This window comes from Artemia sp. Qi Xiang Cuo, chromosome 6 (genome assembly GCF_049724085.1).
Source record: "Artemia sp. Qi Xiang Cuo chromosome 6, ASM4972408v1, whole genome shotgun sequence".
NCBI classification, from domain to species: Eukaryota; Metazoa; Arthropoda; class Branchiopoda; order Anostraca; family Artemiidae; genus Artemia; species Artemia sp. Qi Xiang Cuo.
The window spans coordinates 68,531,333-68,544,776 of record NC_142799.1 but is presented as its reverse complement, the minus strand read 5'-3'; the positions used below and the strand labels follow the sequence as shown (position 1 = coordinate 68,544,776).

The 13,444-nt window shown below is 33.2% G+C and overlaps 1 protein-coding gene across 3 annotated transcripts in view; it reads right to left on the bottom strand.

Moving 5' to 3' along the window:
* Positions 1-6,516: 6,516 nt before the first annotated feature.
* LOC148951546 (atlastin-like) overlaps positions 6,517-13,444 on the bottom strand; it is a 121,688-nt gene continuing 114,760 nt past the window's right edge. For all 3 annotated transcript variants that reach the window (XM_089091068.1, XM_089091070.1, XM_089091069.1), the window contains exons 8-9: positions 11,748-11,814; positions 6,517-8,466 (exon numbers count right to left, since the gene is read on the bottom strand). In XM_089091068.1, coding sequence (XP_088947194.1) covers positions 8,338-8,466; positions 11,748-11,814 — 196 coding nt within the window. In that variant the 3' untranslated portion in view covers positions 6,517-8,337. The remainder of the gene's footprint in view (positions 8,467-11,747; positions 11,815-13,444) is intronic.

Sequence of the window (13,444 nt, the reverse complement as noted above, 5' to 3'; positions counted from 1 at the left end):
CTCCTTTCAAATGTTTGTAGGTTTCCATCATAGAGTTCGTGGTAACGAGCTGTAAGTAATAGTAACTGAATATAGTAACCGAATATAAATAGTAACCTCAATAGTGACCGAAACTTAAAAAAAACAGAATCTTGAAAACCAATAGATACACCAAAAGAAGTTCCATTAAGTTTAGTCTTACCCATGAAAGGCTACGAACCAGAGAAAATTTGCCTGATTTTCTAAAAAAGGGGAAAACATCCCCTAAAAGTAAAAAAATCTTAATGAAAGCTACAACATCATTTTCAATGTATCAGAGAACCATACTGTAGAGGTTTCAAGGTCCTATCTGCAAAAATGTGGAAATTTGTATTTTTTGCCAGAAGAAACATCACGGCTGCGTGTTTTTTCCCCATGGGTGATCGTATAGACCCAGTGGTCCTACAATATCAGGAGAGGGCTCATTCGAACAGAAGTTGTAAGTTTTAGTGCCCTTTTTAAGTGACCAAAAAGATTAGACTGAGGGCCCAGTCGAGGATTACCATCATCCCTAAATGAAATTAAAAAAAAAACAAGTTTTTTTCAAGTGAAAGTAAGGAGCAACATTAAAACTTTAAACGAACGGAAATTATTATATATATGAGGGGAGTTACTCCTTCTCAACATCTCGCTTTTTACACTAAAGTTTGAATTCTGTCCCAATTCTTTAAGAACGACTCCTGAAAAACAATGTCGTTTAATTAGAACAATGAGAAATTCTTTTTTGAAGTACTAAAAAACTTTAGCGTAAAGAGCGATGTGTCGAGGAGGATTGAACCCTCATATACATAGTAGTTTCTCTTTGTTTGAAGTTTTAACGTTGCTCCTTACTTTCAGTTGAAAAAACTTATTTTGTTTTTTAGTTTCATTTAAGGATGATGATCATTCTCGATGAATTGTTTCGATCAAACAATCATCTATCTTGAACAAACTAGAACAGACATATGAAAGTACGAATGATGCTATTCCTTCCAACGGTCTATCCCTCCTACTTAACATCTTGACGGGAACACAGAATATTAGAGCACCTTTTAACTTAAGTAGATTTGTATTAGTAATAAAATGCTCTTGAATAAAAATAATTGACCATCTAGAAATAAGGTTATATAGCACTGGTAGTTGATTCAAAAAGACTTTATCAATATTCAAAGACAAAAGGCTTTTGACGGTTTACGAATTTCGGAGCAGTTAATACTATAGCACGTATGGCCTTCTACTTTCCAAGTATTGTAAGTTGGAGTTCTTTTGCACGGGTGATCGGAGGTAGACTTGTGGTTACTTCCTTTGCATCTCAAGCATATGGTTGCCTTCGTGAAGTTCATGGCGACAAGACAGTTAAAGCACCGGTGAGGGAGAAAAATGAACCCTCACGTATCCAAGTTTTTTTTTTATAAACAAACCGCTCCCATTCCCTTTTGCGGAGTTGGCTTATCCCTCATCAGCACTGAATTTCCCACAAATACTGAATACATATATACATATATATATATATATATATATATATATATATATATATATATATATATATATATATATATATATATATATATATATATATATATATATATATATATATACGTTTTAGCCATTCACCTTAAACATCTTCCCTTTGCGTGGCCGAACAAAAATGAAACAATATTGAGTCTTATTCAAGATACCTATGGACACTTTATTCAGACTATTCTAATAAACGTGTAATGTAACTTAAAAGGTCTTGAAAGCGTAAAGATATTCAGATATATTTTATTATACATACGCTCATCTATCTAACAAATAAATGTAAGTCACTTTCCTGCTACCCCATTATGGCACAAAAAAAACAAAACAAAAACTAACATAACATATTGTTTTTCGAGAGTTGAAAACCTTAGATACACTGGAGTATACAAAACATTCCTAACATAAAAGAAAAAAAAATCATCATCAGTACCATATGCCCTAAGAATTTATAACTAACGTAACTCCGCATTTTTGAAGAATGGTAATAGTGATAAACTAAATATTTTACTTCGTGCATTTTCAAGGAAACTTTTTCTCCACATAAGTTACCAAAAAACGTTTATATTTACACAAGTGAATCGAACCCAAAATAACTGAAATAAGGGAGCCTGAATTAATGGGTGGGCAAACTCCAAATAAAGGGAGTCGAACACCAAACAATTGAAATAAGGGAGCCTGAATGGGAGCTTAGGTCATGCTCAAAACCAACTGATAAAGTGCAAAAAAAGTTAAACTTTAATTCTCGTAACTATACTAGATTTTATCTTTTATTTTAAGTTATGACAAGAGCATTCGAATTAAAAAAAAAATAAAAAAAAATGAAATGATAAATGTCACTTAATATCTCCAAGCAAAATAAACTGCTGGGGGAAGTTTATATAAAGGGAAAAAATACTGGCTAAACAACAAAGAAAAAATTATGTTGAAAAAAAAACATACATCCTACTCACACCACACATCAGAACTAAGAGTACAACTAACAGATAGCACTTCATTTTCAAATCAAAAAAAGATTTTTTGTCAATTAATTATTATTTTTTTTAGATAAATAATATGAACTTTTGCCAATTTCCTTTTATTTTTCTTATCCTGGCGCCTCATCTCTTTAGCGCTAAGAAAAAACATGTTCGTTTTCCTTTCCAGGAAGATCGATGAAATAATAGTTTCCTATTCTGCTCTTGTGATACTTTGCTAAGTCGGTTTTACCAGTCATTACCACCACCACCTCTTTTGGCTAAGATGTTGGTCAGTCATGCGCAGTTTTGCTTCTACATTCATATAGAACTGTCGACTTTCCGCTCTCGCTTGGACATGGCTAATTTTAGGCAGTTTTTATTTAACTAAATATAAATTCGGCGAGTATGTTAAACTAGGCAATAAGTTTTAAAAATCATTAATTACCAACTAGCGGTGAAATCAAATAGATGGCATTGAATTCACACAAACAATAAATATTTGAAACATTTGAAAATAAGTAAACACAAAAGTTGTGAAACATAGAAACAACAAAATATGATTGTTTTGAGTCCAATGTGCCAGATTTAACCATATCAGATTAATCCTTAGCGTTGCTAAAATAGGTAGCAACAACCCCTTTCAGACAATCAATTCTAATATGTAGATTTATATATAAATGTAGATTCTTATATATAAATGTAGATTATATGTAGATTCAGTTATTACAAATAACTGAATAATAATGCATAAATTTTGGCCTTTGACTGCTACATTTATTCCATAAAAAACTTTCTAGTAGTTAGTGAAAAACAGTCTTGTTACAATTGATCCTTGGTCCCAGCCGCTAATATTTTAGCCGTGCTAAACTTTCTTTCAGCTGAAATCTGTGCACTTTCCAACAGAATTTCCTACAACGTGAACAAACAGCCGTACTCAGCTCACTGGTTACTAGCGACATGTAAAAGAAAAAGAGGATTTAACCGACGACGAGCAATAACCAAACGTCATAAGGGATTGAAAAGTGACGGTTGGATAAGGAACTAAGAGTAAAATGGTGACAATAGCCTTCTTTTAAGAAAAAAAGTAACACAATGCCTTCTAACTTCACTTACTACTGTCTTTTATTTAAAATTTCTAAGCGAAACCGAAAGTAAGCGACAGTGTAATGCATCTCTTTTCCAGTAGGTAGTTTCATCTTCCTAGTTTCACGTAATACTACATATATCGCATATACTTAGACCCTTTCCCAATTCAATGTAACAAACCCATCTCTTAGTTATTTAAATACTAAGCAATGGCCCCATATTTTGGTTATTTAAATCTACCATAGAAAAATATATAATAAAATAGCAATTCCTCCTACAGAATGGCAAACAAATAACCGAAATTTTCTCCCAAAAAAGTTCAGATGCTGTAGACATGTCAAACAAAGAGCGCATTCGAACTTTGGACTCGAGTCAAGCTAAAGGCAACTTCAAGGGTTTTGTCCCTCCGCAGTCACAGCTACTCTGACCATTTTGCTCCCGAACTCTAATTAATTATCCGTAACCCCTGTCACTGAGTAGGGTCTGCACATAATCACTTAAGAATATTGGAAATTTCTCCTACAGATATTAGGATTTTTGATAAAAGTGGTCACAGGGTATTAGGAACGGACTCCATTTAATTTTCTTTTTAAATTTTTGGAATCGGTTTGAAAATCAATAACAACTTTCATACCCTTGGCCATGCTAACAAAAAAGCACACTTGCGACTTCTGCGACTTTTCAGAACTACAGTTGACTTGATTGTAGTCACAGTAGTTTCAGATCAAAACTCACACTAAGATACGTCAGGTGTCTTAGGAAACAATTTTGTCTGATATCATAGATAAATAACAAAACAAAATTCGGATGTATTCAATTTCAAAACACTTCAGCACCATCTATCTCTCATAAAAAGTATTAATACACGGCTGTACAATCAAGGTCGCGTGAAAAAATTAATAACGTTATGTAGGAATATACAACTGACTTTCTTCATCATATTACATCTTTTTTTTTTTCAACAGAACTGACAAATTATTTGTTCCCATATTCTTTAACCCCTGTTACCCACTTAAGGCGCCCAGGTACAATTTAACGACATGCGAAAGTTCATATCTTTGATAAGGTCGGTAAGGTAAAGTCTGGTAATGATCTTGTGTGGTTAGACAGACAAAAAGCAATACATCACCCCAAAAATCGATATTATTTGAACGCTATTCCATTTCAATACAAAATTGCACTATTTATTCTACATTATTAGCGGAAATTGTTTAATTTCAATAGTTCATTTAAAGGGGCTGGCTATAACTAACTTCATTTTATTTAAATAAGGGTATGTAGACAATTGTATAATGGTATAAGGGTATAAGAGCATGTAGACCATTTAAGGTAGCACTTCCACTTCATTAACTAACTAACTTTGAAACTAATTTTAAAAGATTAGCTATTTCACATACTAATTACCATTTTTGAAGACTAATTCAGACTAGCAAATAAACAACACGAACAATCTGTCTATCTTACAAAATCAACATAAAATACCTTAATAAGTTATCGCAAGTGCCGTACCTAAAGAGCTTAAGCTGCTGGGAGTAGATTTTCTTTAGTGTCGGAACGGCTTTATGTTAAGCCCCCCACTCAATCCACATTGCCGAGATGAGAATATGATAATGGGCGTAGGTAGGAATAAAATCATGAAATATGACAAATTTAAGGTGGCTAGAAACGGGGCGGGTAATACTAGATAAATAAAATTTGCTGATGGGTCATAAAGGCATTTCGGGTGTTATTAAACTAAAGATCTTACTCGACGCCACACTTATTCAACATCTCTCTAAAAAGCTTTGTGGCAATTGTTTTTTCTATCTATCAGCAGGACCAGTCAAATTTGAGGGGATCTTGACTGTCCTCGGTTCTCCTTTGAACAGTGTGTTTCGTATTAATTTGTTTATATTTTTTCCTCTATTAGTGTTATTTTTTTCAATGCTGACAACCATTTTCTAATAATACGGAAGCCACAAAAATACACATAACTTCAACTCGAAACAATTTCAAATAATAAAATATAATGTCAAAAACTAATAAACCATATTTATATTATTATTTAAATTTTTATGTTTTTGCTCTCCATAACTGACTCCAATAACTCTAGTGCATAGGAAAATGCATGTAGTACGGGGTGCGTATTATCAAAATACACAAATACAAGCCATTAATGACCACGGAAATGATTTAGTGTAAATTATCAAGGAGGAATTGAGCAAAAACCTGTAAATACATAAAGCAAAAAATCCCTCCCCACATATTCCATTGCACAGGTATGGTTAAAGGAATTCGCCCAGAGATTGGAGGGGGGGGCTTTTTACCGACATAGAGGTATAGTTATAACTGAACAACCACTAAGAATCCTTAAAGAAGCATTCACCAATTAAAGTTAAAATAAATTGATTACATGATAAATTTACAGAGAGTAGAAGGGGGTTGCATCCTCCCAGATGGAGCTCAGAAAGAAGCAGAGTAAAACCTACATTCAGAGCTTATACTCAGGAGGTGTGACACAGTTGATGCCTTGGAAGACACAATTTACGATGTAATTACTTTGGCCTTAGGATGTGCAATATCACATTACATAATATATAATATTGTATACCATATAATATAATGTCGAAATATTAGGAAGGTAAAAACAAAAGCTTTAAATCCTGAATAAAAGAAAGGAGTTACACGGCACAAACACATCCAATTAATTATGGTAGCTATTTAAGCGGTTAAACCCTTCAAAAGTGAAAGCACTGTTGGAACCCTTGGTCCCAGTTTGTTCAGATAAATGTCCCTCCCAGATTCCTTTCTTTTGGCCCCTTAATTATTTTTCTCGTCCAAATATTAAATATTAATTTTCCTTTTATTTTGTGACGCTATTTTGGGTACTTTTAATTGCGTAGTCCCTTAGGAGACAAGATAAGAAATTATTCAGTTAGTTAGGTTGACCAGTAAATTATTAAGTCATAAAATTGGCTGGGAGAATTAATTTACCACCCCGTACCCCATGTCGCAGTCACGCGGCTAGCGGAGCGGGCTGGGAGAAAGAGTCCTTTTTTAAATCAGTTCCGTTTTGAGTTCTTATACAGCGTGAAGTGAATACAGTAAGACTTTTTCTTATACTATGTACTCTTTTAACTTTTCAGCCTAGGTCAAGTCTAAAGAGATAGTTAGAAATCTTATCGGTAACCCTTGGCTTTAAATGTGGCCCTGGACCATTCGATCACACTAGTAGATACGGAGCCGCTGGAGTAACCGCGGAAATCCCACTATTTTGGGCCGACGAGGGATCTCCCCCTCCAGTAAGTGGCATAGCAACTCTTTGCGCCATTTTTGCCATTAAAAGTGGTGACCCCGCATATAAACCTCCAATAAGCACCATACAGTACATTTTTTCATTTCTTCACTTACTGATACGGTTGGTATCAGTATCAGTCAATATCAGCTAAGAATTTAATCTGACGCATATAGAAGACTTAAATTTGGTTTGTCTCCTCAAAAAGTTTTTGAATTTACTCGGCTACTATGGATTTCAGATTACGCCCGAATTGTGCGTAATCCAACCTAAATTAGCCTAAATTAAAAAAATCCACTTTTATGCTGATTTCAAATATTTAGAATTGATTAATTTCATACAAAAATAACTTCTTAGGTCAAACTGCCTTTCCCTTTTCGAATTTCAACGAATGAAACTATAAAAAAGGGTACTAAGGAGTACTAAAAGAAAAAAGAATTCGCAAGAGACCTCTGTTAAAATAAATAACACGCAGAAAAGTATATACCAAATAAAATACTGGGGTCCTCCAAAGCAGGCCCTTGCGCAAGAAAATTTTCAAGGAGAGGGGGAGATAATAAAAAAATTTTTATCGATAATTTTAATAAAAAGTGCCCAAAAATCTGGAGAATTCTTTTTTTAGAGGAGGGGCTGATGATACAGTCCCGCCTCAATCGTGCGTAAATCTCTGCTCTAAGGGAATTGGCGCTTATAGTGGCTTTCGTCATTAAAATAAGAAATAAAAAGAAGGGGAATAGAAAGTGGAAGAAATAGAAAAATGGAACTGAAGGAAAAAATAAAAAAGAAGAGTAGAAATAGAATATAATAACAAATCATAACTATAGAAATATGAAAAAGAAGGAGGAGGAAAAAGGAAAACAAAAATGCAAAGAACGGAAAAGCAAAAGAGAGGAAAGATAGGAAAGAGTAGAAAGGAGTCCTCATTTTCATTCGTCAAATAAAACACTTTCTTTAAGAACAATGTTTCCAGTTTTACTCTTAACCCCATTCAAACAACAATTGCCTTGCAAACTGAGCCACAAATATCAGAAAAAGGAAAAACAAACCTAAGTATTTTTACAACTTGGAAGGCTGTGCCGTATAAGAAATAATAATAATTGGAAAACGAAGAAATGGTATGATTGCTCCTGTTAACTTGTCTCTTTCTTGACTAAAATCAAGTTTTATAGCTCTTTATCATATTAGCAGCCATTTCTGTGTTAGAGGGGGACATTTCAGCGTGGAAATATAGACATCAACTAACGAAATGATACATAGACTAACTACAGGAATCTAAAGGATGATAAAAAAGGGGGGATGGTGTGTTTGAGCAAAACCTGAGAGGACGTGAAACAGAAAAAGCTAACATACCGAATAGATCATTTAAGGCACTTAAAACTCCCCCAAAAAAGGCGACAGGAAATAGTAGGGATTAATTAAGCTATAAGCGCCAAAAGCATTTTTTTAGCTGTTTCGCATTGATAAAATCAAGGCACGAATGGCATTAACTGTATTATTCAATAGTTAGGACTGTTTTAGCTTTCCATTGATCATGTGAGATGTCAAATTTGTCACAGCAGATTCAACTAAACGTTGTCTTGCCTCCTCATCTATAGTGCCAGTAATAAACTTCCGGTACGTTGGACGTAGAACCTAAAAAAGTTATAGAAAAAGTAATTATTATAAAAAGTAATTATTTAAAATGTATTTAATAAAAAAAGGTAATTGATAAGAAAAGGAGAATAATTAAAGGAAAAGATTTAATAGAATTAATAGAAAACGTAATCAATAAAAGAAAATAAATAATTACAACAAAATTTATAGAAATTAATTAACATAAAATAATTAATAAAAAGCAATTAATAAAAAAGGTAATTAATTAAAAGAAATTTTTTAGAATTAATAGAGAAAGTAACTAGTTAAAAAATATCAAACAAATAAACGTTCAAATGGGGATAAATCCATTTATTTAAACAGTGAAAACTGGTATAAATATTTATAAAAAACTGGTATAAATATTTTGATCACATATACAGCAATCGTCATCAGTATAAATACCCCAGAAAATTTCTACTGTTGACGATCGCTGAGTATGTGACCAAAATACATAGACTTTTGTACCTTTTTTCACTGTCTAACAAATAGATTTATCCCCATTTGTACATTTATTTGTTCGTCATGAAAAGGTAGTGTGGTCTGAGAAAAGGATACCTAGTTTAAGGTGTTATATCGAAAATACATTGAAAGATAATTAATAAAAATAGGTAATTAATACAGAAGTTACTTAATTAAAGGGGAAAACATTAATAATAAAGGTAATATTTAATCGCAGAACTTGGCAAAACCAACAACGCTAAAAGCATAGTCATAATCACTAGAGTAATAACTTCGACTTCGACTTTCCAAATCGAAGCTAATAAAAACAACTAAGATCAAGCTTGTAAATGAAAATCCCCGCACTTCTGTAGCTTACAAGCTTGACATATATAATATTTTCTTCCAGCGTCTAAAGAATGTGCATGTCCGAACGATAAGCTGGTTTTTCCACATACTTGGCAAATATTTTAAACTGGACAAACATGGATAATCAAAAAGGAAATTTTTTTCACCAAACCCTTACTCAGCATCAACTGAAATTGAATGGGAGGAGCTTACTCAGAGACAGCGAGAACATCTACCACCTGGTATTTACAGAAATCCAGCATTAAAAATGTTTATTTTCATGAAATTAAACTCTCAAACTCAAAAATGTCAGTTTAAAAAAAATTCCAAAAATCACTGTTAGTCTAGAAAACCAGCCAGGTTATAGAAGCTAGCTTGAAAAACACTCGTAATGAACAAATATGGATGATTTTAGCTTGAAAAATGAAGATTCTTTCAAACATGATGGTAATCTATGAGAATAAAATAAAAGAACAAGTTTTGGTAACTAGTGGCGATAAATGGAACAGATGGCATTGAGTTGACACAAACAAATATTACATATAACGTACGAACTATGATTATGAAATTACAAAATATGAACATTGCGAAACACAGAAAATTCGATACATGATTATCAAGAGTTGTCATGTGCTAGATTGAACCGTCTCAGATCCTTAGCAGCACTAAGACAGGTAGCAACAAGTCTTTTAACTATTCAATTCTGTTGTGTAAATTTTTTAGGCTTTGTTGAAAAATTATGAATAAAGTTTGAAATTTTTCTGCTATATATATATATATATATTATAGAAAATCTATTATAATTAGTGAAACTTTTTTTTTTAATAAAATACCAGAAATATATGAACTATATGCATTCACGTTGTTGAAAAGCACTATGACGGTCCAGTAATTTTCGTAGTTAATGCAAAATTCAGTCATTAAAAAGAAACAAAATCGTTTACATTTTTTGAACTAAAAAAAAAAAAAAAAAAAAAAAAAAAAAAAAAAAAAAAAAAAAAAAAAAAATCAATTTTTCCTCTTAGCAAGACATCGCTCTTTTTAGTTTTGAGTATATATTTGGAAGTAAAAGCGTTTTAAAGTCTTATAAATATCTTTGGTGTTTTCATCTTTACTGAACTCTGGGAACCTTCCCCTGAAGTAAGTTTAGCCATGAATAATCTTTTTTTAGAGACGCCTGTCCAGCACTTTTCGCAGTGTACATAAAATTCCCGATAAAGTAATTTGCATTCATCTTTAGTATTAAAATAAAATTCAATTTTTCTTGTTAGTAAGAAATCATTTTTTCTTTAGTTTAAAGTATACGCTTGGAAGTAAAAGCATTTCTGAAGTTTTTCAAAGATCTTTGTTAGGCTCTTCTTTACACGACTCTGGGAATCTCTACCCTCAAAGAGACTGTAGCCAAGAATCGGATAAGGTTTTGCACTGCAGTGGCCCCAGCTTGCTTCTCACCCAGGGATACCAATTGATGAACATTTAGGGGAGGGAAATATTCCCTTCATTTTATTAAAATGAACTTTCAAATAAACTATTTTTAAAAACTAAGAGGGAGGGGCAATTTTTTTTTTACATAGAAGACTAAGGAGAGAATAAGGATAATATCCCCCTCCCCTAGAGAAATATTTCAAAAGAGTCCCTTAAATAAAAAAAATAACAATTTGGGACGTAAAAACAGAACTTTTTGCCCCCCCCCCCCCAAAAAAAAAATCCAAAGAAAATCACCAAAAAAAATCGATGTTTAAATTTATCTGATTTTTTTTCTTTTTGCTAATTTTTGCTTTCCTTATTTTTTTTTTCTTTTCTTTTATCTAATACTTTCAAATGAAGCATAGTCAGACCAAAAGCTAGAAATGAAGAAAGAGATAATAGCATATACGATGCTATTAACATCATAGTTTTTTTAAACAAGTTACGAAAAGAATCCTTTCATCTTAATCTCTTCCTATTCAGTTGGTAAGTTTTCGTAACTCCCAGCCAATCATTAATTTACTCTTCACAGACATAGATTGAGACATATAGACTTATTTTATGTCTTCACAAGTTTATTCTATTTCTCCACTGTTTATTTTATGTCTCTACAGTTTATTCTGTCTCCCCAGCCTCCGCCTCTAATATGAAGTATAAATGGGAATACCATTAAAATTGGAAATTGGACAAGATAAATAAAAAATATAAATCTTCCTATCGTAGCCAATTAAGTATATTTAAAATAGCCAACTTAAAATTATTTTAAAGCTTAAGCAATCAATTACATAATTTATATTTATTATTTAAATTACGATTAAATTGTATACACAAAATTTATTAAAATAAAACTTACATATAAAAGGACATTAATACTATATTATCAAACAAAATTAAAAACGGATGATTTTTCATTTATTTATTGTCACCAGAAAGAGTAGGCAGGGTGTCCTTCCACTCTGCATGTTCCAAAGTGTTTTTACTATGATGCAAAGGTGTCTAAAACTGAACATAAAAGAGGTACTTACATTGTCCCAGATGTTGGTAGCCATCAAGTCAATAATTTGGCCAATTTCTCTAAATTCCCCTGCATACCTAAAAATGGAATATGGAAGCTTTTTCTTGTGAAATTTCTTAACTAATATGCTTACGTCTAAAAACAACTTATAAAACCTTAGCATCACCGAGAGGAGAGGAGGTGGGAATTTATAAAAAAAAATATAAAAAAATAAAATAAAAACAAATAAAAAAATAAAACCTTAGCATCAGTTAGAGCGGTGGGGGGGGGGAGGAGGTATGTACCCGCCTAGATCTCCTCCCCAATTCATGTTTAAAATACCTTTTGGGGGATATGTTCATTGAAGATATCTTCTGTTTGGTATTTTCATTGTAAAAATTGAAAAACAAACTGTCAAATTTGCCCCTAGATTAAGAATAAACACTTCGTTTACCCCTCTCCCTGATTTTGTAAAATACCATGCTGTTGTTTCTTGGTTAAAAAATTTGAATTTTGTAGCCCCTCCCCTCCTTACATTTTCATGAATTGACGTCACATTTGCGCCATAGATTAAAAGTAGACATATTCTCCCCCCCCCCTTGATTTTGTAAACAACAAAACAACACAATATTGTTTTAAGCTAAACAGCAAAATACAGTTAAGTTGATAAACACAACAAAGTTGATATCAAGGAGGCACTGACTTTTCAAGAAACTGCACTGACTTTTTAGAAAATGACTTTTCAAGGAGGCACACTTGTGCCTCTTTAAAGAGGTGACCCACCACAATGTTAAGCGATTTCCGCAGAGAGACAGCGGTGATCGCATTTTGTAGCCCAAGCTCAAACTAAGAAACATGCAAAATTTCACCTCCTCCGACTTTATCTTCATGGGGGAAAGTGGGCCGGAAGTTTTGACCCTTCCACCACAGCCTCCCTTTAACGTTGTCCGATTGGGCTGAAATTTAGAGGTTAAGCTTTCCTAGGGCCCGGAAGCTTATCTTCGAAATTTCAGCTCAATCCGATCACTCCTTCCCTGTTTTCCGAAAAACAAATATAGCCACTTAATGTTCATTTCTCTTTTTTTTATCAGCCACGCCTACAGGCCACAGTTGGCAACGGATCCGAGTGAATGAGGACTCATTCGAAGCGGAATCCGACTTGTTAGGGCCTTTTGATATTTTCAGACCGAAAAAATTATCCCCCGAATTTACATTTACGAAAAACGTCGTTTTCCTATAAGAGCCCATGTTAATTTTTCCCACCACAGCCCCCCTTTAACGTTGTCCAGTTTTGTGAGGATTTGCTTGCGTCAAAAATAGATTGCAAAGACTAAAACTAAAGTAAAAACTGTCTCTGTGGTACAGTGGTGGCTCTTCCTGACTGTCAGGCGGAAGATCCGGGTTCGATTCCCCATCAGAGAAAACTTTTTATATATTGTATTTAAAGTTTAAAAAAGAAACTCAGTTTCTTTTTTGAATCCAATCTATTAAATCCTTCGGCTCAACAAGCGTCTCCAGAAGAGTATCAGAGTTGGCCTTCAGGTTACGGGTAAGTCTCCACTGCTTTGATAGAATGTCGTAAAACAGCATGCTCGAAGAAAAGTTGAAAAAAGAAAATCTTGCTGTGTATTTGATTTGATTATTCAGGAATTAAAAGCCTTAACACAAGTATCTTCAAGAGCGGTGGGGTTTAGGGGCGGCAGCCCCCCAACTATAACTCCTGACACG